At 39.5% G+C, this 23,244-nt stretch overlaps 1 protein-coding gene across 1 annotated transcript in view; it reads right to left on the reverse strand.

The window, feature by feature from the left end:
• The window catches only part of TNC (tenascin C), a 115,778-nt gene that overhangs the window by 69,751 nt on the left and 22,783 nt on the right, over positions 1-23,244 (reverse strand). The window contains 3 exon segments of the mRNA XM_043980625.1: positions 708-971; positions 2,991-4,397; positions 6,565-7,156. Coding sequence (XP_043836560.1) covers positions 708-971; positions 2,991-4,397; positions 6,565-7,021 — 2,128 coding nt within the window. The 5' untranslated portion in view covers positions 7,022-7,156.

Raw genomic sequence — 23,244 nt, forward strand, 5'->3', positions numbered from 1 at the left:
CTCTCCAGTGCTTAGTTAGCACCGCACTTGGCACATGGGAGGCATTTAATAAATGTTTGTTGACTTGACTTAGAGTGAACATTGCTAGGAAGCAGTGAGAGGTAAAGTGATTGGACCTGGGTTATGTATGTGCTAGTATGTGTATACCAGATGGGATTTGAACCTATTTCTTTCTGACTCTGAGACCAGTCCCCTATCTATTACACGACATTGCTCCTTGATTATTATTGTTTTTGTTGTTTCTAAATGTTCTTATGTCATTATTATGCCAATTACTACTATGAATAATAATAGCAATAATACTAATGGTAGCAATATTTCCAAAGGCGACTTCCCCAGAATTCTCAGGATATCAGCATAGCCTAAGTTTTCCAAATAGTCTCTGCTTTGGTAGCATCCCATGAAAAAGAGACCCATAAGGGAGGGAGAGATACAGTGAAGTCGCTTGCCCAGGATAGTGAGTAGCAGAGCTGGGTTAAAACCTCTGTCTCTTTTAATATACCTAAGGGTATGTTAAAAGGCAATTTCTGTGTGCTATGGGCAGGACAACAGCTTCAATGCAATATTCCCCACAGAGGCCTGGAATTTTAACCTGGGACATCATGTACCATGGCTAAGAGAGTTCTTCACACATATGCTGTGGAATAAAAGAAGCTGGTGATCACTTTAGAAAAGGGGATAACAAAAGTCCTTTTTGATTTACTCACAGGTAGCCACCCTTGCACTGACAGGGATGCTTTTCTTGTTCTCAAGGACAGCAAAGACTTGGATGAAGTATTCTACTCCCGGCTCTAATTCACGGATGATGGTGGATGTCTGGTCTCCAGGGACACGGAACTGCATTTCCAGGCCATCTGAGTTTGTAGGGGTGTAGATGACGAGGTACTCTGTGACTCTCATTTCATTGTCCCATGCCAGGTTTACAGTCTCTTCTGTCACTTCAGTCACTATGAGGTCTTTTGGTGGGGACACTGCCAGGAAGGAGAAACAATGCCCCTCTGTCAGTAAATTGCCACTGTTGAGCTTCCTAAAATAACAGTAATTTCCTTTGGGATTGTTTTCCTCCCTCTTGTTTTCACTCTGCCACCAACAGAGGCAGAAGTAGTGGTTAAAGGGTTTTCTTGCTAACTTTTGTTGAACATCAAAGATAGTTTTACAGGGTGGTATTGCACAATGGGAAAGCAGAAAGAAAAGGCGGGAAAGTCTGATGTGGGGAATGTGCAGTGGAAAGAATGGAAGCATAAAGGAAATGTGTCACAAGCAATGAGACTTTTGGAATTCACATAGAGTTTCAGGTCTGAGGTCATGTGGACAAAATATATCAAACTAAAACAGACTAATATATGTCTATTCTTTGGGGCAGCTAGGTGGCACAGTGGATAGAGCACCAGCCCTGGATTCAGGAGGACCTGAGTTCAAATCCGGCCTCAGACACTTAACACTTACTAGCTGTGTGACCCTGGGCAAGTCACTTAACCCCAAATGCCTCACCAAATATATATATATATATACATATATATATATATATGTATGTATGTATGTATATGTATATATATGTCTATTCTTATACTGTGGCCTCTCAATTTTATTTAGGTGAGAAAAAACCAAACAATAGCCCTAAATCATAAATTGATATTCTGTTTGTATATTTTTTCTTGGACAATCTTCGGTTAACATAAATATAACCTGGTTCTTTAATTATAGGTGTCAGCATTAAAAAAAACAAACAAACAAACAAAAAACATTGTCTGAGCCTTGGTCCCTACTATGGAGCATGTGATATTAGAAATTCCAGAAATTCTGGAATGATAGAAAAAGTTGAATCTGTTGAAATACATTATCATTTAACTCTGGCTACTACTGGATCTCATAAAGACAGAGCATCTCAGCAAAACAAATGCTAGCTTAGCAGCCATATACACAGATATACTTATCAATGATTTTTAATTGTTCTTCCCTGCTGTGGGTAATATTCTGTGTATGTTCTATAGTGGTGACATTTAAAAACAAACAAACAAACCTTAATCTCATACAATGGATGCTTGACCTTGTAGTCTCACATCTCTGTAACCGTGGTTCCTAATACAGTGCCTAGCACACAGTAGATACTTAACAAATGTCTGTTGAATTGAAATGAATTGAATTTTGGGGATATCAATAGCATCTGGATCTGAAGTCTTAGGCAGGTCACTAAATCTCTCTTGTTTTCTATTCCTCATTTATAAGTTGAGAGAATTGGATTAAATGATTTCTAAATTCTCTTCCAGTTATTACCAGAAGTCCTTTCATCTTATTCATAATACATTTTTTTTTTTTTTGCGGGGCAATGGGGGTTAAGTGACTTGCCCAGGGTCACACAGCTAGTAAGTGTTAAGTGTCTGAGGCTGGATTTGAACTCAGGTACTCCTGACTCCAGGGCCAGCGCTTTAACCACTGAGCCATCTAGCTGCCCCCATAATACATGTTTTAAAAAATACTGCTTACATTGGTAAGAAACAGTCTCTAAGTCGCCTTTTAAAGGTCTATCTCATTATTGATAATAAATATAACGTAATAAAAAGAACCTCTGGACATGAAGTCAGGTAACCTTACTCTGACTCTTAACTAGCAGAACTTTCGGCTAGTTACTGAACCTCTCTGGGAAAAGAATGTTTGCCCTACTTACCTTCCAGGGCTCTTATGGAGAAAGGGCTTTGTAAATTGTGGGGCCAGATTATCATCAAGATCCCTTTCAGTTCTCAATTCCTTTCTTCTTCAATTTCCTTGAGTGGTATGTCATGTAACAATAACAATGTCAACACATTTCTTTTCTCTATCACCTAGCTAACATCTATCTATTTACGTGTTGTCTTTCTCATTAGAATGTAAACTTCTTGAGGTCAGGGACTGTTTTTGCCTTTCTTTGTATTCTCAGAACTTAGAGCCTGGCTCAGGTCAGTACCTATTAGCTGGCAGAGTGACAATAGAAATGCGAATTGTTCTTCACTTACCCTCTGAACAGTCTTCACCGGTGTACCCTTCATTACAGATGCAGCGCCCGCCAACACACTGTCCCCAGTCGTTACAGTTGTTCAGGCAGGAAAGCTGACTGCAATCCTCTCCTCCAAATCCCTCGTGGCAGATGCACTTGCCGTCCACACAGCGCCCTTGGTTGTTACAGTCGTTTGGACACCTTAGGTCACTGCAGTCTCTCCCCATGAAACCCTCGTTGCATACGCACTGTCCATTCACGCAGCGGCCACGGTTATTGCAGTTATTTAAGCAAGCTAACTCTCCGCAGGCTTCCCCAGCGAAGCCCTCCTCGCATTCACACTTCCCATCCACACAAACCCCACGGTTGTTACAGTCTTTGGGGCATCTCAAGTCCCGGCAATCTTCCCCCATGAAGCCATCATCACACACGCACATTCCATTCACACAGCGTCCTTGATGGTGGCAGTCGTTGGGACAACTCATGTCTCCGCAGTCATAACCCGTGAAGCCCTGCTCGCACACACACTTCCCGTGGACGCAGCGCCCACGGTTGTTACAGTCATTGAGGCACCGACGGTTGGCACAATCCTCCCCAGTGTAACCCTCATCGCACACGCACTGCCCATTGACACAGCGGCCATGTTTGCTGCAGTCCCGGGGACACTTGAGTTCCCCACAGTCTTCTCCTCTGAACCCATCATCACACTCGCACCTCCCATCAATGCAGCGACCATGGTTGTGACAGTCCTCGGGACACCGCTTTTCACTACAGTCATCACCAGCAAATCCCTCCTCACAAACGCACTGCCCTTCCTCACATCGGCCCTGGTTGTTGCAGTCCCTGGGGCAGGTGAGCTGCCCACAGTCTTCTCCTGTGAAGCCTGACTCACAGTAGCAGGTCCCATTGACACAGCGGCCCCGGTCGTAACAATCATTGGGGCAGATCAGCTCGCTACAGTCCTCCCCAGTGAAACCCTCATCACACACACACTCGTTCTCCACACAACGCCCGCGATTGTAGCAGTTGTTAAGGCACAGAGGCTCGTTGCAGTCCTCACCAGCGAAGCCCTCATCGCAAATGCATTGCCCATTCATGCATTTGCCATGCTCACTGCAGGGTACAGGGCAGAGCTCCTCGCTGCAGTCCTCCCCGGTATACCCCTCGAAACAGACACAGGCGCCATGGACGCACTTGCCTTGGTCATTGCAGTCACTGGGACAGGCCAGTTGGCCACAGTCCTCACCAATGAAGCCATCATCACAGACACACTGTCCATCGATGCATTGACCCCTGTCGTTGCAATTTCTTGGGCACTCTGGTTCAGAACAGTTGGGGCCCTTCCAGCCTGGTTCACACACGCAGCCACAGCTGTCTGTGCTGTAGTTGCCCCGACCACTACAGAAGAGTGCTGTGTCTAGACGACCTGCAGCAACCAAGAGACCAAACTCTGTTAGGCTAAAAGATTGTAGTAACCACAAGGCACAAGAGTAACTTGATGAGGGATGAGGCTATTGACTGGAGTATTTATTCATATTCAGTTGGGTAGTAAACACAACCAACTCCTTAGTAATTGTGTTAGAGGTAGGGGAAGTGAAGGGGAAATGAATAATGGAATTTTAGAAAGAAAAGGACTTTCTTAGGTCATTGAATCTAATATGTGCCTGAACTGGGATCCACTGTACAATAACTCCTAAGGAACAGTTATCTATCCTTTGCTTGAAGATTTCTAATCTTCAAGAAGAGACTCTGCTACCTTTTGAAGCGACTCATTCCAATTTTGGACAGTTCCTTCTGGGGAAGTTTTTCCTTCAATCAAACTGAAATTTGAATCCTTGCTACTTTCATTACTGCTACTAGTTCTGTCTTCTGGGGCTGAGCAGAACAAGTTTTCCCCCTTGTTCACATGATAGACCTTTAAAGACTTGAAGACAGCAATCATATTTCTCTCCACACCCAAATTAAAAACAAAAATCTTTCTAGACCAATACTTCTCAGTTCCTTCAATGGATCCAGCTGTGATGAAGTTTCCAGTCCCTTTTCTATTCTGTCACTATACTTTCTAAAATTTCCAGGTTCTCCTTAATACCCTTTAAGAAATGAGTTACCTGGGGGCAACTAGGTGGCACAGTGGATAAAGCACTGGCCCTGGATTCAGGAGGACCTGAGTTCAAATCCAGCCTCAGACCCTTGACACTTATTAGCTTTGTGACCTTGGGCAAGTCACTTAACCCTCATTGCCCTGCCCCCCCCAAAAAAAAATAAAAAAAAGAAAGAAATGAGTTATCCCAAACTGAAGACTTCCTTCCAATTCATCATTGACCTGTTACTATTCTTCACAACCAATCATGTAAGGAATGCCAAATATACCTAATTATAATTATCTTGGCCACTTTGTCCCCAAGGATAGCATCAGGATGCCTTGCTGAAGTTCATCTATACTGTGTCTTTAGCATTTCCTTGTCCCATTAGCCTATTCTCTCTTTTTTTTTTTTTTTTTTAGTGAGGCAATTGGGTTTAAGTGACTTGCCCAGGGTCACACAGCTAGTAAGTGTTAAGTGTCTGAGGCCGGATTTGAACTCAGGTACTCCTGACTCCAGGGCCGGTGCTCTATCCACTGTGCCACCTAGCTGCCCCAGACTATCCTCTTAAAAAAGGAAATGACGGGCAGCTAGGTGGCGCAGTGGATAGAGCATCAGCCCTGGAGTCAGGAGTACCTGAGTTCAAATCCAGCCTCAGACCCTTGAACACTTATTAGCTTTGTGACCCTGGGCAAGTCACTTAACCCCAATTGCCTCACTAAAAAAAAAAAAAAAAGGAAATGACATTAATCTGCATCGATGACTCACCATCATTTCATTCCCCCTCCCTTCCCATTTCAGGATCTAATCTTATTGTTGGAAGCTAATTTATACATGCCTAATTTTGAAGGTGAGATTGATTATAAACAAGCCCTTTCAAATCCTTCATTTGCAATAATTCTATAGCATTATATCATATTTACATCTTGTTGGACAATTGCCAGAAGAAGATAACTAGTCTGCATGCAAAGGAAATGTTTCATCCTCTCCCCTACCTCTGAAAATTAGAATGTTATGAGAATTCTGAAAATTTAGGATCTTAGATTTAAGACCAGTATTTGGGGCCTCAATACTCATGCAGCCTAACACTGAAATGGGAATGGTAGAACACTTGCCCATAGTCCCTATAGGCTTTATCAGAAACTTAAATCTGGAGATTAAATCTGCTATACCAGGGAGAAGTGTAGTGAGGAGCTCTGTTCTGTGCCTTGTAGCAGATAGCGAATGCCTATCAGTGTAGAGACATCATGATATGGTTAGACAAGAAAAGAAGTGATTATGGATGACATTGGTTTAAGTTTTGGCTCTGCTACCTACTACCTGTTTGATCTTGGGAAAATCACTTAATATCTTTGGACCTCTGCTTTCTTATATGAAAAATGATAGGATTGGACTAGGTCCCCTTGATTGGCCATCTCAGTTGTAAAAATGATCAGAAACATTCCTTTGTATACCTCAGTTATATTCTCTGGATGCCAGAGGCAGCTAGCATCATAATAAGTTTCCACCTACCTTCAGCAGGTTGGAGACAGCAGCCAGCCCCACTGGCACATTGCTCTCGCAGAGAAGACACCAGTCCCTCTAGCTCCTCCAGTCGAGTTAGTAGGTCCTTGATGTCTGGAGCTGGTGCACAGCCACATGCTCGTCGGGGGATATTGATTCGGTGTGTGAAAACGATCTGATTCTCTTCATTAAGTGTGTGCTCTTGGAAGCTTTCTCCTAGCTCAGTGGGGGGGTTCAGTTCTTTCTCCCCAGTGGCTGATTCTAAGTCTACCGAGCAGTGAGAACCCACGGGCATCTTAATGTTGTACACATGGTTAAAGACAACTGGCTGGTTCTCTTCTGGAAGTGTGACATTGATGCCACTCTGACGCTTGTGGCGGATCACTCTCTTAAGGACCCCTGCTTGGGTAGGGTGGTATAACAGAGCTACAATTGTGTAGGCCAACACCTGGGTCAGAGGCCCCATGGTGGAATTTAGTTTGGTGGTAGCTCTTCTGAAGTAGGAACGTTAATATGTTTTTAGAGTTCAAATCTGGAAATGGAGAAAATGTAGCCTAAGCAAGAGTCAGTTTCCTTTTTTCTTCTTGAGACAATTTTCTTCCTACAAATAATAATAATAATGATAATAAATAATAACAACAACAATAATTTAAAAACATAGCTATTGTAGTTATTGCTGTTAGTTCCTTTTTTATTTAGCATTAATGATAACTGGAAACTTTGCAAAGTATTTAATACACAGTTGGCTATATATCTTTGATTTAATTTAATTAACATTTATTAAGCACCAGTAGTATGAAAGGGCTCCTCGAGGTCCTTGACAATTTCCTAATGATCATCCTAGCTTTATGGACAGGATTTATGATATGGCAAGTTCCCTATTGGTGCACTTAACAAATGCCATGAAGTGGTCACCTGCATTCAAATTCAGTCTTTCAAACATCTTAATTGGTTTCAGCCCAGTAGACATATGCAATGCAAATTGGAGTAATGGGACAATTTCATAGGATTTATTATTTGCACTAAATGGGATCTAGCTATAAGATGCTTCTCTCAAGGACTTTACTCTGTAGTGGAGAATGTGACATACCCACAAATAAGCATTGTAAGGTAAAATGTGAGAAATCCAAAGGAAAGATGCAGACAGAATCCTCTTGGAAAATCTGGAGAGGGTGTAGTTACTTTGACCAATGTTCAGGAGGGTGAGGGAGAGTAGTATGAACTAAAGCTTCATGAAGGAGGTCTTACAGAAAGGAAGGAAGGAATTTCAAAAATGAAGATGGGGAAACAAGGAATGAAGGTTGTATTTAGAGCCTGAAGACCTGGCTTTAATTCCCAGCACTGCCATTTCTGTCTTGTATGATCTCAGATAAAACTTTCAACCTCTTTAGGCTGTAGTTTCCTCTCCTATAAACTGAGAGGATTGGATTAGCTGACCTCTGGGATCCTTTCCAGTGCTATCTATGATCCTATTTCCAGCATAGGAGATAGTATGAACTAAGGCCAGTCATAGAGATGAATGAGAACATGACCTGGACAGGGAATGGGGAGTTGTCTAATTTGCTTAGAACACAGAATGCATGAAAGGGAGTAATGGAGTAAATTCCTTCTCACTCTTATTGTGGAAATGAGAATGGGATGGTTCCCCCCAAAACTTTAAAACAAAGGATCATAGATCTGAAGCTAGAAGGGACCTCAGAGGCTATCTGGTCCAACTCCTTTATTTTAAAGATGTAGAAGCAGAAGCCCCAAGTGGTTATGTATCTTAACCAAGATCACCCAAGCAGTTAAGTGACTGAATCCAGATTCAGACTCAGCTCATTTGAATCTAATGCTGGTACTCATTCCACTGGATCATGCTGCCTCTGTTAAACATATCAATGGAATAATAAATAGATAATAATAATAAATGATATAATGAAATAATAAATAAAATTCTTTGCATACCCCAAAGTGCTATATTATGTCAATGATTGTTATCATTATTATTCTTCCACATTAATTCATGTCCTTGCCATTGATGTTTCTCATATTCGCTTTTTTTTAGTGAGGCAGTTGGGGTTAAGTGACTTGCCAAGGGTCACACAGCTAGTAAATGTTAAGTGTCTGAGGCCGGATTTGAACTCAGGTCCTCCTGACTCCAGGGCCGGTGCTCTATCCACTGTGCCACCTAGCCACCCCCATATTCTCTTCTTAATGAATTGAACTTCTCACATAGAAGATTCAAGGTGTTTGGACATGAAATTGGGGCCCAAAGCCATTATTCTCCATGTTTTGGCCTTGGGGGGAAAGGGATCTTTGTAGATGGTCATTGGTTCCCATTTGTGGAAATCAACCACCAAATAAATATTTGTTGTTTTCTACAATATTTCCAGTCCTGTTCTTGGCTCCACATTTGTTACAAAATACATTTAGAACTTGGCATCTACGCTCAAGGAACTTTTAAGCCATTCAAGGAGATAAGGCCAATATAAATATTAGAGAATGGTGTAGAATCAACTAGATTTCAATGATAGGCATGTCAAGGATTGCAGCTGCTATACATTTCAAATCATGATGATCTTGAGCCAAGTCAGTAGGCATTTGTTAAGTGCCTACTGTCAGACCCTTTGATAAGCACCGAAAGACAAAAACCAGTCCCTGATCTCAAAGAACTAATGGTTTAATGGAGGAGACATTGTGTAAATAAATATGTACAAAAAAAAAGATATTATACAGGATGAATTGGACATAATAAACAAAGGAAAGGCAGTAAAGTTAAGTGGGATCAGGAAAGGCTCCTTGTAGAGGGTGGGATTTTAGCTGGAACTTGAATGAAGCCAGGGAAGCTCTGCATTGGAGATGAGAGAGAATATTTTAGGCATAGAGGACATCGAGGAAAAACACAGAGCATGAAGACAGTGTAAGGAATTAATTGGCCCAAGCAACGGTGTGTCTCATGTGAAGAACAGCAAGGAGGTTAGCATCACTGGATCAAAGAATACATGAAAGGAAGTAAGATAAGAAGACTGGGAAGGTGTGGATGTTAAAGGGATGTTTTGAAAAGCGAAACAGAGGTTTTTGTATTTCATCCTGGAGGTAATAGGGCACCATTAGCATTTTTTTTAAATTAGTGGGTGACAGTCAAATGTAGGCTAGACTGGAGTGGGGAGAGATTTGAGGCAGGGAGAATAACCAGAAAGGCAAGGGTGGTATCCTCAGTATTTATAGGCAAGTTAGCCCCTTATATCAATAGGGCTGGAGTGGTTGGCTATAAGGAGGAATTGTTTCTTGAGCTAAGCCTTGAGGATGAATAGGATTTGGAGAAGCACAGGTATTGGGAAGGCATTCCTGGTGACATGGGGCTTAGGATTAATTAAAAGAAATTTCCCCTGTGAGAAGCAAAACCAAAGATGACCAGATAACAGGACAAACATATGCGAGGAATCAAGGGACTTTTAAGTTTAGATTGACCAACTAGATATCAGAACAGACATACCCAAGAAGTAAGGGGACATATAATTCTATATCAGGAAAGTCAATGGCTACTACCTGACCAGAGCTAGGAGACAGAGATAACCCTAAAGATCAGGCCATCATTAAAAAAAAAATCCCCCTTGACTCTCAGGATATGAATAGCAATCCAGCTATCTCCACCCCACCCTGAAAGGGAACTTCCAGTTTTCAAGTGGTTATCCCATCTATCCTCTATAAAAGTTTAGCCTTCCTTTCTGTTCATGGAGGAGAATGTTTCTAAACTATCCTCCCCTTGAGCAGTCTTTGATGCCGTCTCAGTAACCTACATTAGTGCCAAATTAAAAAAATAATAATATTCTAATTGTCAGGTTGGGGAAATCTTTTCTGTCATTGCTATGTATTTGTGTTACAGGGGACATAAGGAACTAAGAAGAAATGGCCTATTTGGTGTGATTATTCTTTAGCTCAAACATTTAGGTAGAGTGCATATTATACTTAAATAAATAGAAAATATCTGTAACCAACTCTAAATGCACTTATGATCTTCTTAACTCTTCTTTCCCTGAATGTAAACTGAGGCAAGGTAGTTATGGCCATTTATTTCTAAATTATACCAGTCAGTTGACTTTTGGCATCTCTTTTTCCTGGCAAGGTTTCTATTACATTAGTGTCTCAAGTCAATTATCTGTGTAGGTTGGTTATTCTGTAGTGCTTCCTGACATTTTTCAGCAGTGTCTTGCCCTAAGGAAAAGATGAGTCAACAAGAAGAAAGCGGATCTCTCCTTTCATGCATAGAGAATATTTATTAACTAGATTGATCAAGAAAAGAAATGGAAACATCAAATGGTCTGAAATACCTGGTGTATTCAGCCACAATAGCTCATTTGAGCAAGGTGGGGTAGGCAGGTGTCAGGGACAATGGGGTTGAGAAACATTTCTTAGTCCCCCTGAGCCTTGTAGGAGTAAGAAAAAGATTCAGATGTCAGCAGGTCTTGGAACTACAGGTATGTATCTTGAAAGAGCTGTCCCTCCTGCCTTTTCATGTTTGATCTTTCACTACTATCCATCTATCTCCTCTTGGTATCTGCCTTGTGGTTGAGAAGACTGAGCCCTCTTAAACAGGTTCTGCTTTCCTAAATGAGAACTCTTTGAGTTCTAATATAGGTAACTAGGCTGAATGTTTCACCTTGAAGAGAAAGATATTTTTGTGTTTGGACTGAAGGAAGAGACCAAGAACACCAGGCATGTGAGCAGATGCTCCTTCCTTTTCCTCTTTTCCCTTTTCTTCCCTTCTTCTTTCTCTTTTCCTTCCTTTCTCAAATATTAGCATGTTTACTAGATCTGAATCAATGTTTTTTTTTTTTCTAGTCAAATCAAGTGAATAAGCATTAAGTGCTTACTTTTGCCAGGCATTGTGCTGTGTTGGGAATACAAAGAAAGACAACAAAAATCATCTTAAAGCTTTATATTCCAACCTACTTCAATATGCCTTTAAAATTTTTTTTTTGACATTCACTATGTCTTGATAAGGGACTACTATATGCCTAGTCACTGGGAATACAAAGACAAAAGTAAGAATAGTCCCTGATCTTTAAGAATTTACCTTTCTATTCACAAAGTTTCCAACCTTCCAACCTCATTATTTGAAGAGAGCTCTACATAGTAGATAATTTGTTAAATCAATAATCAAACAACAACAAGTATTTGTTAAGTGCTGATTGTGTACCAGGCACTGTGCCTAGGGGGCACAAGTTATGTAAAACCAAAATTAAATATTACCTGTTTTCTTAAGCTTACACTGCTCAGGAAGAGTTAACATTCTATAGGAATGAGTGAAAGGTGGCAGTCAGGTGGTTTTTTTTTTTGCCAGCTACCCTTTCAAGGCAATGGGTTTGTGAAAAGGAACTAGAGTCAAGACTAGAAGTTCTTTCACTCTGTATTTTCATTATGTACACTGACAAAGTTATCCTGTTGAGGAATGGTGTTAGTAGAAAATGGGGGCTGAGCTTTCCATGCTCATGCCATTCCCTACCTCCTTTCCCCTAGACACGTGGTAATCAACTGACATACATTTTGGGCATCTTATAGAAGTCATTTAATTTTTAGTCTTGCAGAGTACATCATTGCACCTTGTAGAGCATGTATGCTGTCAAGAAAGTGGCCAAACTTCTAATTAAGGTTTAGAAGTTAACTCAATGAAGATACATAGAAGGCATTTAAATTATTCATAAAAGAAAGAATAGAGGGCAATCATGATTCTCTTTAAGTAAATGACATCTCTTCATACAAAGTATTGGCTTGCTGTTCTCCTTTCTTGGTCAGCTAAGAAGAAACAGCTTTGAGTTGCAGTCAAGGTTTTTATCCATAGGCCAGCTCTACTACAAACTTGCTATAAGACTGGAGAAAACACTTCATCCTTTGAGTCTGTATGAGCAAAGGCCTTGGTCTACTTACTTCATAGGGTTGTGAGGAAATTACTTTGTGAACTTGAAAGTGTGATAGGAATATGAATTTGTAAAAGTTGTGGTTATTGCTTGTCCACTTTAAGAAACTTTAATGGACACAGAAGCTTGTAGGGCTTTAGAAATGGGACTCCCTTTGGAGAATCCTCTTAAGTAGAAAGTGAGTTCTTATCTCTCCATAGTCAGGAGGGTAAGAAGTTGAACACTCTTAGATGAATACTAGTTGAAGACACATTGTTTAGCTATCCTAACATGATACTTAGCTTCAAATGATTTGAATGGCTGTTGTGTAACAGAGGGAACAATTTGTCCTGTGATATTTTTTTTTTTTGCAGGGCAAATGAGGGTTAAGTGACTTGCCAGGGTCACACAGCTAGTTAAGTGTCAAGTGTCTGAGGCTGGATTTGAACTCAGGGCCCTCTGAAATCCAAGGCCAGTGCTTTATCCCACTGCGCCACCTAGCTGCCCGTCCTGGTGATATTTTGACCAGAATGAGGATCAGTGGGTAGTAGACATAGCTTTAAACTTTCTCATGACTAGAGTTGTCAAAAATGGAATTGTCTGCCTTGTGAGACCTAAATGGGAGTGAGCTCCCTGTTATTAGAGACATTTAAATTCAGGATGGATGACTATCTATTTAGAGAATAGTAGAAAAAGATTCTTGTGTTGGATGGAGGGTTGTATTATAAGTTCTGCCACAAGGCAGATGATGAAATTGAGAAAAAAAACACAAACATAGACCTTTGGTAGGAATAATAATAGCTACATTTACAAATACTTTAAGATTTACAAAGTACTTTACAAATATGATCCTATTTTATCCTCCCAACAATCCTGGGAGATATGTGGCTATTACTATCTCCATTTTTGCAGATGGGGAAACTGAGTAAAACCATGTTAAGTGACTTGTCCAGGATCACACAGTGTCTGAGATAGGATTTGAAACCTAAGCTTCCCTGATTCCAGCTTCAGTTCTCTAACCACTGCACCACCAGCTGTAGCTATATTGAGTCTTGCCTCTGACACTGGCTGTGTGACCCTGGGCAAGTTATTTAGCTTCTCAGTATTCCAAGCAACATGTCTGCATATTGTCAAGTAGCAGCAAATCTGCATTGGAAAGGGGTCTTCTTTCCCCCAAATTCCCAAACACCAATGAAATTACACACAGGGTTAAGGAAGTATGTGGGGACTATGATTTGAAGATAGCTGTGATATAATTCTGGTTTTCTACTAGGGGTGGAACAGATAATTATAATGGACTTCTGGTGGGGTTTGAAAAATATAATAAAACTTTATTTAAAAGACCCATTCTTAGCTTTCAGGCTGTACAAAACCAAGTAGTAGTTGGATCTGGCCCACGGGCCTTTGTTTGCCAACCTTTCCATAGGGTTCTATGAATTTATATACACTCAGTCTGTTGACACAGGAAGAATTTGAGATTCACAGTTCTAGTGACCCAAAGTAACCTATCAGAATCCTCACATCATTACTTTCCACATAAAATATGTTTCCTTAAAACTTCAAATTACTACTTTTAAAGATGCAAGGTCTCTTTCTCCTTCCTTTCTCCTCTTCTTTCTCTTTTTCTGTCTCTCTCTCTCCCTTCCTTACATCTAATTCTTCTGGGCCATCCTTTAGTAGTGAAGACAAACTAGATACTAGATCAGCAGCATCTCTCCGTGCTCCTATATTTTCTGCTATCTTCCCAGAAGTTGTCTTGCTGTTCTGTGACATCTTCTTCATGAACCATTCCCTCCCCTAACAGTTCTGGAACCATAACCAAATCCATACTAATAATGATATTAAAAGGGTGTTTCAATCTACTCTATGGCTCCCACGTAGCAGCACTGTAACATTTTCAACCAAAAGGTCTTTCCCCAGCTACACTTTACTGTGTGTCACTCTTTTCCATTAAAACTTTCCATTCCTCCCTCCTTTCTCCTTCTGTCCTTTTCCTTCTTTACCCCCTCTCTCTCTTCTTCCCCTCTTCTTTCTTCCTTCCTTCTTCCTTCTTTCATTTCTTCCCTTTCCTCCTTCCTTCCTCCCTTCCTTCCCTCTTTCCTTCCTTCCTCTCTTCCTTCCTTCCCTTTTTCCTTCTTTCTTTACTTCCTTCCTTCCTTCTTTCCATCTTTCCCTTCCTTCCTTCCCTCCCCATCTTTCCCTTCCTTCCTTCCCTCCCCTCCCTTCCTCCCTCCCTCGTTGTCTGTCTCCCTCCCTCCCTATCTCCCTGCTTCCTTTCTTCCCTGAATTAGGAGAAAAAAGGATAACAATTAACTTTTCAGATCTTATGCTGTCATTCCCTTCTCCTTTTCCTCCTCTCCTGTAGTCTATTTGTGACTGACATTGCTGACTTTTGTTTCAATTTAACTTTCTAATGGAGAGAGAAATTATAGCAATTAAGTGTTTATTTCCTACCAAACAGCTGGGACCTTAGATTTTTTTTCCCTAGACTTTTTGACCTCTCTTACTTTTTTCTATTTTGGCCATTGAGGATAACTCAAGAAGCTAAATATATTTCTCCTGAAATCTTTTCTTTAGTTTTCAAAGGATGGCCTCAAAACCCATCCCTTCAATGGCCTCTATCCAAGAATCCTGAGACCAAACTTTCTGAAACAGTGGAATTTGGTGCTTCTGTGGTTGATTGGACTAGATTCTTTTGCCTATCAGATGATCTGGCTTCCCTCTATAAGGTTAATTGTTACTGTGGCCATTTGGAACCATGACAACACAAATAATTTTTTATTCCACTTTGTTTCTAGTAGACCACCCAAGCTATGTTTTTCCCCCCACTGGATGAGGTAGAGCATGAATCAACGCTGCTGCTGTCCTCTGATCCATCCCTCTTTCCTGAACTCCTTTCCAATGTTTGAACTTAGTGTCAGCTACTTCAATGTCTCTCTCTCCATTTAAAATTCCTTTGCCTTAACATTCCAGAATCATTACTGAATCACAGGGTTAGAAGGAGACTTTAGAGTTCATCTTGTCCAGTGACTTATATATACACATACATACATACATACATACATATATACACACACACACACACACACACACACACATATATATATATATATATATATATATATGAAATGAAACTCAAAGAAGGGAATAAGATAATAGGATTTAGACTTGGAGGGACTCTAAAGACCATTATATCCACCTCCCACTTTACATATGAAGAAACTGGTCAAAAAAGTGAAACTGACCTTCTAGTCATACCCTAGTAGAGATTCCCTAGGACTGAAGTCTATGAAAGGTTAGCAGTGTTTTTACTATACCAGGGGTTCTTACCCTTGTATGTTCTGGACTCCTTTAACAATCTGATGCAAACTCTCAGAATAATGTTTGTCATCTACATTCATAATTGAAGGAGAGGCTCAATTTCAATGAGAAGTTAGTCAAATGAAGATGTAATTTCTCCCATATACTTTACACGGTTTCTCTGAAATCATGCATCCATGTTAAGAACCCCAACACTATACTGATTGCTTATTAGTGCAACATGAAAATTCCAGACTCCATATTATCCCACAAATCTCTTTCTTTGTATTGCTCCAGGCCTAAGGAACACTGATGGAGGAAAGCAGACCACCATAGAGACCTGATCTATTGTGGAGGGGGGTCAGAGCAAAAATAGTGTAGAGAAGCCAGGAAGTTGACTGAGCTCTCCCAAGTTTCCCTCAGAAACAACATTAAATCAAGCCTCTAAATGAATTCTGGAACTACAGAACCTACAAAAAGACATACAGACACAATCTTCCAACTTGAGATAATTTAGAAGACTTCAGGAAAGGAAAGGTCTGTCTTACTTGGGCAAAAAGGGAGTGCAGCACAGCTCAGCACAGTGTGGAGGGGGTCTGTGCAAGTCAACAGGAGGCTCCTGGCCACAGCACAGATCAGTAGCTGAGGCCCCTTGATCCTGGCTGAGTAGGCTGGTAGCACAACAGGCCAGTTTTGAACGCCACCAGCCATGGATAGAGAACCATTCACAGGACAGGTAGGACTAGTTCAAGCCATTCCAGGACAGGGAGCAAGCCCAGGGCAGTGAGGAATCTGCAAGCCACAGTCAATACTGTTAAAATGCCTAGATATGAAGCCTCAAGAGGGAAGATGAATTGGTCTCAAGACCAAAAAGCTTTCTTGTAAGAGCTTAAAAAGGCCTTTAAAAATCAAATGAGAGAGGTAGAAAAAAACATGGGAAAAGAAATGCTAGAAATGAGAGTTATGTAAGGAAATTATGAAAAAAAGAGTCAACATCTTAGAAAAGGAAATACAAAAGTTGACTGAAGAAAATAATGCCTTCAAAATTAGAATTGTTCAGATGGAAGCTAATGACTCCACGAGACAACAAGAATCAGTCAAACAGAATAAAAAGAATGAAAAAAATAGAAGAAAATGTGAAATACCTTGTTGGAAAGACAACGACTGGAAAATAGATCCAGGAGAAATAATTTAAGAATTATTGAACTACCTGAAAGCCATGATCAAAAAAAGAGTCTAGACATCATATTCCACAAAATTATCAAGAAGTTCCCTGATATTGTAGAATAAGAGGATAAAATTGTCATTGAAAGAATCCACCAATGACGTCCTGAAAGAGACCCCAAAAGGAAACTCCAAGGAACAGTGTAGTCAAATTCTAGAATTGTCAGGTGAAGGAGAAAATACTGCAAGCAGCCACAAAGAAATAATTTAAGTATCATGGAGCCATAGTCAGGATTGCACAGGACCTGGCAGCTTCAACATTAAAGGACTGGAAGGCTTGGAATATATTTGGGAGGCAAAGGAGCTCGCATTGCAACCAGAATCACCACCTCAGTGAAACTGATCATTATCTTTCAGGGAAAAAGATGGACATTCAATGAAATAGGGGAGTTCTAAGGTTTCCTGAAGAAAAGACCAGAACTCAACAGAAAATTTGATCTTCAAATACAAGACTCAAAAGAAGTATAAAAAGGTAAACAGGAAATTTTCAATAAGTTTAAACTGTTTACATCCCACACAGGCAAGATGATACTTATAACTCAGAGAACTGTACCTCTTTTGGGGCAGATAGAAAGAGTATATATAGAGGATATAGGTATAAATTGACTTTGATATGGTTCAAAGAGGGAATAACATAGACACTCATTTGGATAAAGAAACTTAGTTTACCCTTTAGGGAAACAAAAGGGTAATGGGGATAGGGAGGGCAGTGGTAGAAGGGAGGGTAGAAGCAGGGGAAGAAAAAGGAAAGAAAAAGGAGGGGGGCTGATCAAAGGGAGGGCAGATTGAGGGAGACAGTAGTCAGAAGCAAAACACTGATGAGGAGGAATAAGGTGAAAGATGAAAAAAAGTACAAAGGGGAAAATAGAATGGAGGGAAATACACAGTTAGTAATCATAACTGTGAATGTGAATGGGATGAACTCTCCCATAAAATGACAGTGAATAGCAGAATGGATTAAAAACCAGAATCCTAAAATATGTTATTTACAAGAAACACATTTGAATCAGAAAGATACACACAGAGTAAAGGTAAAAGGTTAAAGCAGAATATATTATACTTCAGCTGAAGTAAAAAACAAAGAAACAAACAAAAACAAAACAGGGGTAGCAATCCTTATCTCAGACAAAGCAAAAGCAAAAACAGATCTAATTTACAGAGGAAACTACATCTTGCTAAAAGGTACCATAAATAATGAAATAATATTAATACTAAGCATATATGCACCAAGTGGGATAGCATCCAAATTCTTAGAGGAGCAGCTAAATGAATTGCAAGAAGAAATAGCAAAACTATACTAGTGGGAGATCTTAACGTTCCCCTCTCAGAACTAGATAAATCTAACCGCAAAATAAATAAGAAAGAAGTTAAAGAGGTGAATAGAATTTTAGAAAAGTTAGAAATGATAGACCTCTCAAGAAAATTAAATGGAGATAGAAAGGAATATTCCTTTTTTCAGCAGTACATGGCATGTACACAAAAATTGAGCATGTATTAAGACCTGATCCATTACAAATTCATACAAAGGCCTTTTTACCTTTCATTAAACTCTTAGATAGTGCTAGTTTTCTTCTCCTGTTGGTCACTTCTAACATTTCTTTCCCTTCAAATTAGCACCCCAGCTTTAGCTAGATATCAATACTTATTAACCCACACTCTTGTTACAAACTATTAACTCAGATTCATTTTCTTTTTTTCCTCCTTCATTTAATGCCATTCTCAGCCCTGGTTTTTATGGTTTGCTCATGATGATTTCTTAGCTTCCTACTCCCCTAAACTGAAATGCACGCCTTCTTCTTTATCTTCCTATTCTTCTATGCCTACATGCTTAATGAGTTGGGATGTGTGTGTGTGTGTGTGTGTGTGTGTGTGTGTGTGAGATGTCAACCAATAATGATCTCTTCCATTTTAAACTTCTTTTTCATATTTGGTCACATTTGACTATTCAATTTTATATGCTGTTTTATTCTTTTAATACTTTACCTTTTATCACTTAGGTATACCATTATAAAGCCATAATACTAGATTTATGAGATACTATTTGCATGATATTTTATTATTAATAATACATAGCATTTTATATAGCACTTTAAAATTTGCAAAGTACTTTACACATATTGTCTCATTTGATCCCCACAACATGGGTAGGGAGGTGTTTTATTGTCCACAGTTTACAGATAGGTTAACTGAGGTTGAGAAAGATTAAGTAACTTTTCAAGGGCCACACAGCTAGCATATATATGAAGCTAGATTTGAATTCAGGTCTTCCTGACTCCAAGGCCAGCACTTAATTCATTTTACCACTTAGCTTTCCTTTATGTGCAGTCCATTCTTTGATCCTCACAACTCTGTAAGGTGCTTAAAATATGTTTTAATCCTTTTTTTTTTGTAGATAAGATAATTGTGATTTAGAGAGAGAAGGTTAGAGGTCAAAGGGACCATAGGCACCCACTAGTCAAATCTCCATGTTTTATAGACAGAAAAATCGAGGTCCAGAGAAGTTAAATAATTTGTCTAGACATCTCTCATCATACCTTACCTCTCACAGGTAGTCCATTATTTTCTATCATTTAAAACAATGACAGTATCAAATGTCAGTATTTGCAAAAGGAGATTTTCTTTACCCTATAAGTTTCCATGAATGCTGATTGTAGATACAATGCATTTGAAATCAAGAATGAGCTTTTTTTTCCCCACTGTTCCCAATCTCCTTCTTATTGGGCAGCTAGGTCTCAGTCACAGGAGATATTTCTACATTGGTAGATGAATCATATGTACCAGAATTTCTCTCTCTTGTGTCTTTATATGAAATAAGTACTGGAAGATGGAATAGAAAAGTCTAGTGATTTTGCTAGACATCTCAGCAAAATCAGAGTTTTAGGGTTGTGGGAAGAGCATCCAATTTGGAATCAGAACACCTAGATTTGATTCTTAGTTCAGTATTAACGTACTGGGCTTTTACTTTTCTCCACTCTAATTCCTTTATTTGTAAAATGAAGCATTTGGACTAGACAATCTCTAAATTCCCTTTCAGTCTTTAAGTTCTACAAAAAACCCCACACCATCACCTAACCTTTCCCCATCTCATTAGCGTGGTAGTCTCAAAACATTTTTTTGGTTGTTATTCAGTTGTGTCTGACTTATGACCGCATTTGGGATATTCTAGGTAAAGATACTGGAGTTGTTTGCCATTTCTTTTTCCAGATCATTTGATAGATGAGGAACTGAGGAAAACAGGGTTAATGACTCACTCAGGGTCACACAGTTCATAAGTGTTTGAGTCCAGATTTGAACTCAAGAAGATGAGATTTTCTGATTCCAAGTCCAGCAATCTATCCACTGCACCACCTAGCTGCCTCCTTAATTCTGCTCCTTCTTTAGGAGGTTAATTGATTTTTTCCTGAATATATATCAATTCATGCTCTAGCTATCCTATTTAAGGACTCATATCTTCCTGCCTGGAAAAGTTTTCTAATGAGTCTTCCTTCCTTCAGTCTATCCTTTCTCCAAGTCATTCGTCATACCATCTTCTCTCCAAGAAATGCTTCTGATAGACTGCTTTGATCTTGCCATTCCTTTACTCACTTTGAGTGACTCCCTATTGCTTATAAAAAGCAATGCATCCTGATACTTATATTCAAAATGCTTTATAATCTGGCTCTAACCCACCTTTCTAGATTTGTTTCACAGTACTCTCCCTCCCAGAGTTTACATTTCAGCCAAACTAGACTGCTTTCCATTCTGTCCATCTCTGGACCTTTGCTCAGGTGATCTCCAGGGCCCATTTACTCTATCTCTTCTGTGAAGCCTTTGCTGACACCTTTTTTTCTCCTTAGGTGATGTCTCTCAGATGTCTCATACCACCCTGCCAGTTCCCTGCCTTTGCACTTCTCCCTCTCCTTTGTACCACAGTTATCTGTGTGCATGTCATTCTTCCATTAGAGGTAAAGGACCATGGGGATCCACCAGTCCAATCTCCATTTTTTAGAGATGAGAAAATAGAGGGCCCTTGAAAATGATATATGTGTCATGTATGTCTTGGTATCCTGAATGCCAAGTATAATGCTTTAAACGTTAAAAATATAGAGTTGTTGAATGAATGAATGGCATTTTCCTACTTAGGTGTATGATTGTACCTAGAAGAAGTGTTTTGGGGATTGGATTGAGTCTGCACAGAGATCTGACATACTCTTGTGTGTAGTGTAAAGATTTGGAGTAATGTTCTGATTTCAGTAACCGTTCTTTATTTTGACAACTTATATCCCCCTTTTTGATTTCAGGTTTTCTTCTTTACAAAGTGTGGGGATTGGGCAAGATGATTTCTAAGGTCCTGTCCACTTTGAAATCCTATGATCCCAAGGCTAGACTCCACCATTTCTGCTTTCTGTGTCTTTTGGTGGGGTACCACCAACACTTCTACCAGGTGGTGCTATTGAATGTGGTCTCTTCTTCCTTCTCTTCCACAACAAGAATTTTATCGACTCGCTAAATGTTAATTTTATTTTTCTTATCTTTCTTTTTCTGTGGGAATTAGATGACTCATCTTTCTTCTGGTTTTCCATCCCTCCTTTTGCTAGCCATGCCCATTACTCTGATTCTACAAATAAGCAGGTAATCTGATATAGGATATATATATATATATATATATATATATATATATATAACATTAAACATATTTCTGCATTAGTCATGTTATAAGAGAAAAATCAGAGCAAGGAGGAAAAACCTCAAAATAGAAAAACAACAGCACCAAAAACAAAAGAAATAGTATGGTTCATTCAGCATCTATACTCCACAGTTCTTTCTTTTTTTCCTGGATTTGGAGATCCTCTTCTATCATGAGTTCCTTATGCCTTTCTTAGGTAATTGTAACACTATAGCTTACTATTCCATTCCCAAGATCACATCCGTGCATCACATTTCCTAGTGATCTAGGAAAGGGAGGTCAAATTGCTTGACACAAACCTTGGAACACTTTCTCTCACATGAGCAATATCCTTACTGGCTGCAAGTCAGCAAGACCCAAAATATAGTTTCCTTTTCAATCATGGTCTGTGAATACGCTTGAAGTGTCTAGGAGGAAACTTCTTGAAGCCATTTACCCATTTAGTAACAAAGTCCAAATTGGCTTCTGATATCATTACTCAGAATGCTACTGTGGATGGATGTACAGATAAGACTGCAATTGAACAGGGATTACCATCCCAAAACTTATTAAGTGACGTTTCAATATTATCTCTAGTGTCCATGTTATTCTTTTAAACCCACTTTACAGTAAAGCGACTGATAGCATGCAATGGCTATCTGTACAAAACTTTCAAAAGGTTTTTTCCTTCACCAATTCTTTATTAAATGCAAAATAGTTCTCTGGCTTCTAAAAATACTCCAAAATGATATTTCTACCTTTATATTTCCCCATGTTGGCCAACACCAGTTCTTATTTAAACTTCAATAAACTGGGATACTGTTGCTCAAGTCAATGCCTTTGGAAAGGAAATAGAAATAATTTTTAAATAGTACTTGATGGAGTTTCTGGTCACAACTCACATTTAGCTTACACTAAAATCATCAGATCCTTTGTTTGTCTAGCCATACCTCCTCTCATGAAGCTGATTTTTAAAAAACTCAAGTGTAAGATTTTATATTATTCTATTCGACATAATCTTATTAGATTTGGTTCTATGTTCTGACCTGTTAAGGTCTTTCTGGATCCTCCCATCATCATCCATTGGATTAATTATTCCATCCAGCTTTGTGGCATCCCTGGGGGCCTTCACTAATGTCTTTCTTCCATGATGACCTGTAGCCATCAATGATAACTCTTGGCATGTGTTAATTCAACTAATTCCCAATTCACCTAACTATCCTATCATCTAGCCTTCATCTCTCCACCTTATCTACAAAAATAAGATGATCTACTTCATCAGATGCTTTACTAAATTCTAGACAAAATGTATCTATAACATTCCCTCTGATTGATTGGCCTAGGAACACTGTTCAAAAAAAGAGGAATAATCTGGGGGCAGCTAGATGGCTCAGTGGATAAAGCACTGGCCCTGGATTCAGGAGTACCTGAGTTCAAATCTGGCCTCAGACACTTGACACTTACTAGCTGTGTGACCTTGGGCAAGTCACTTAACCCCCATTACCCCGCAAAAAAAAAGGAGAAAGAAAAAAAGAGGAATAATCAGTGTTAGTTTGACATCTTATTTTTGACAGCATTTTATTGCTATCTTCTGTTTTTATGTCACCTAGATTTTCCTTACATTCTCCCCCTTTCCCCTTC

This window comes from Dromiciops gliroides, chromosome 2 (genome assembly GCF_019393635.1).
Source record: "Dromiciops gliroides isolate mDroGli1 chromosome 2, mDroGli1.pri, whole genome shotgun sequence".
Classification (NCBI taxonomy): domain Eukaryota; kingdom Metazoa; phylum Chordata; class Mammalia; order Microbiotheria; family Microbiotheriidae; genus Dromiciops; species Dromiciops gliroides.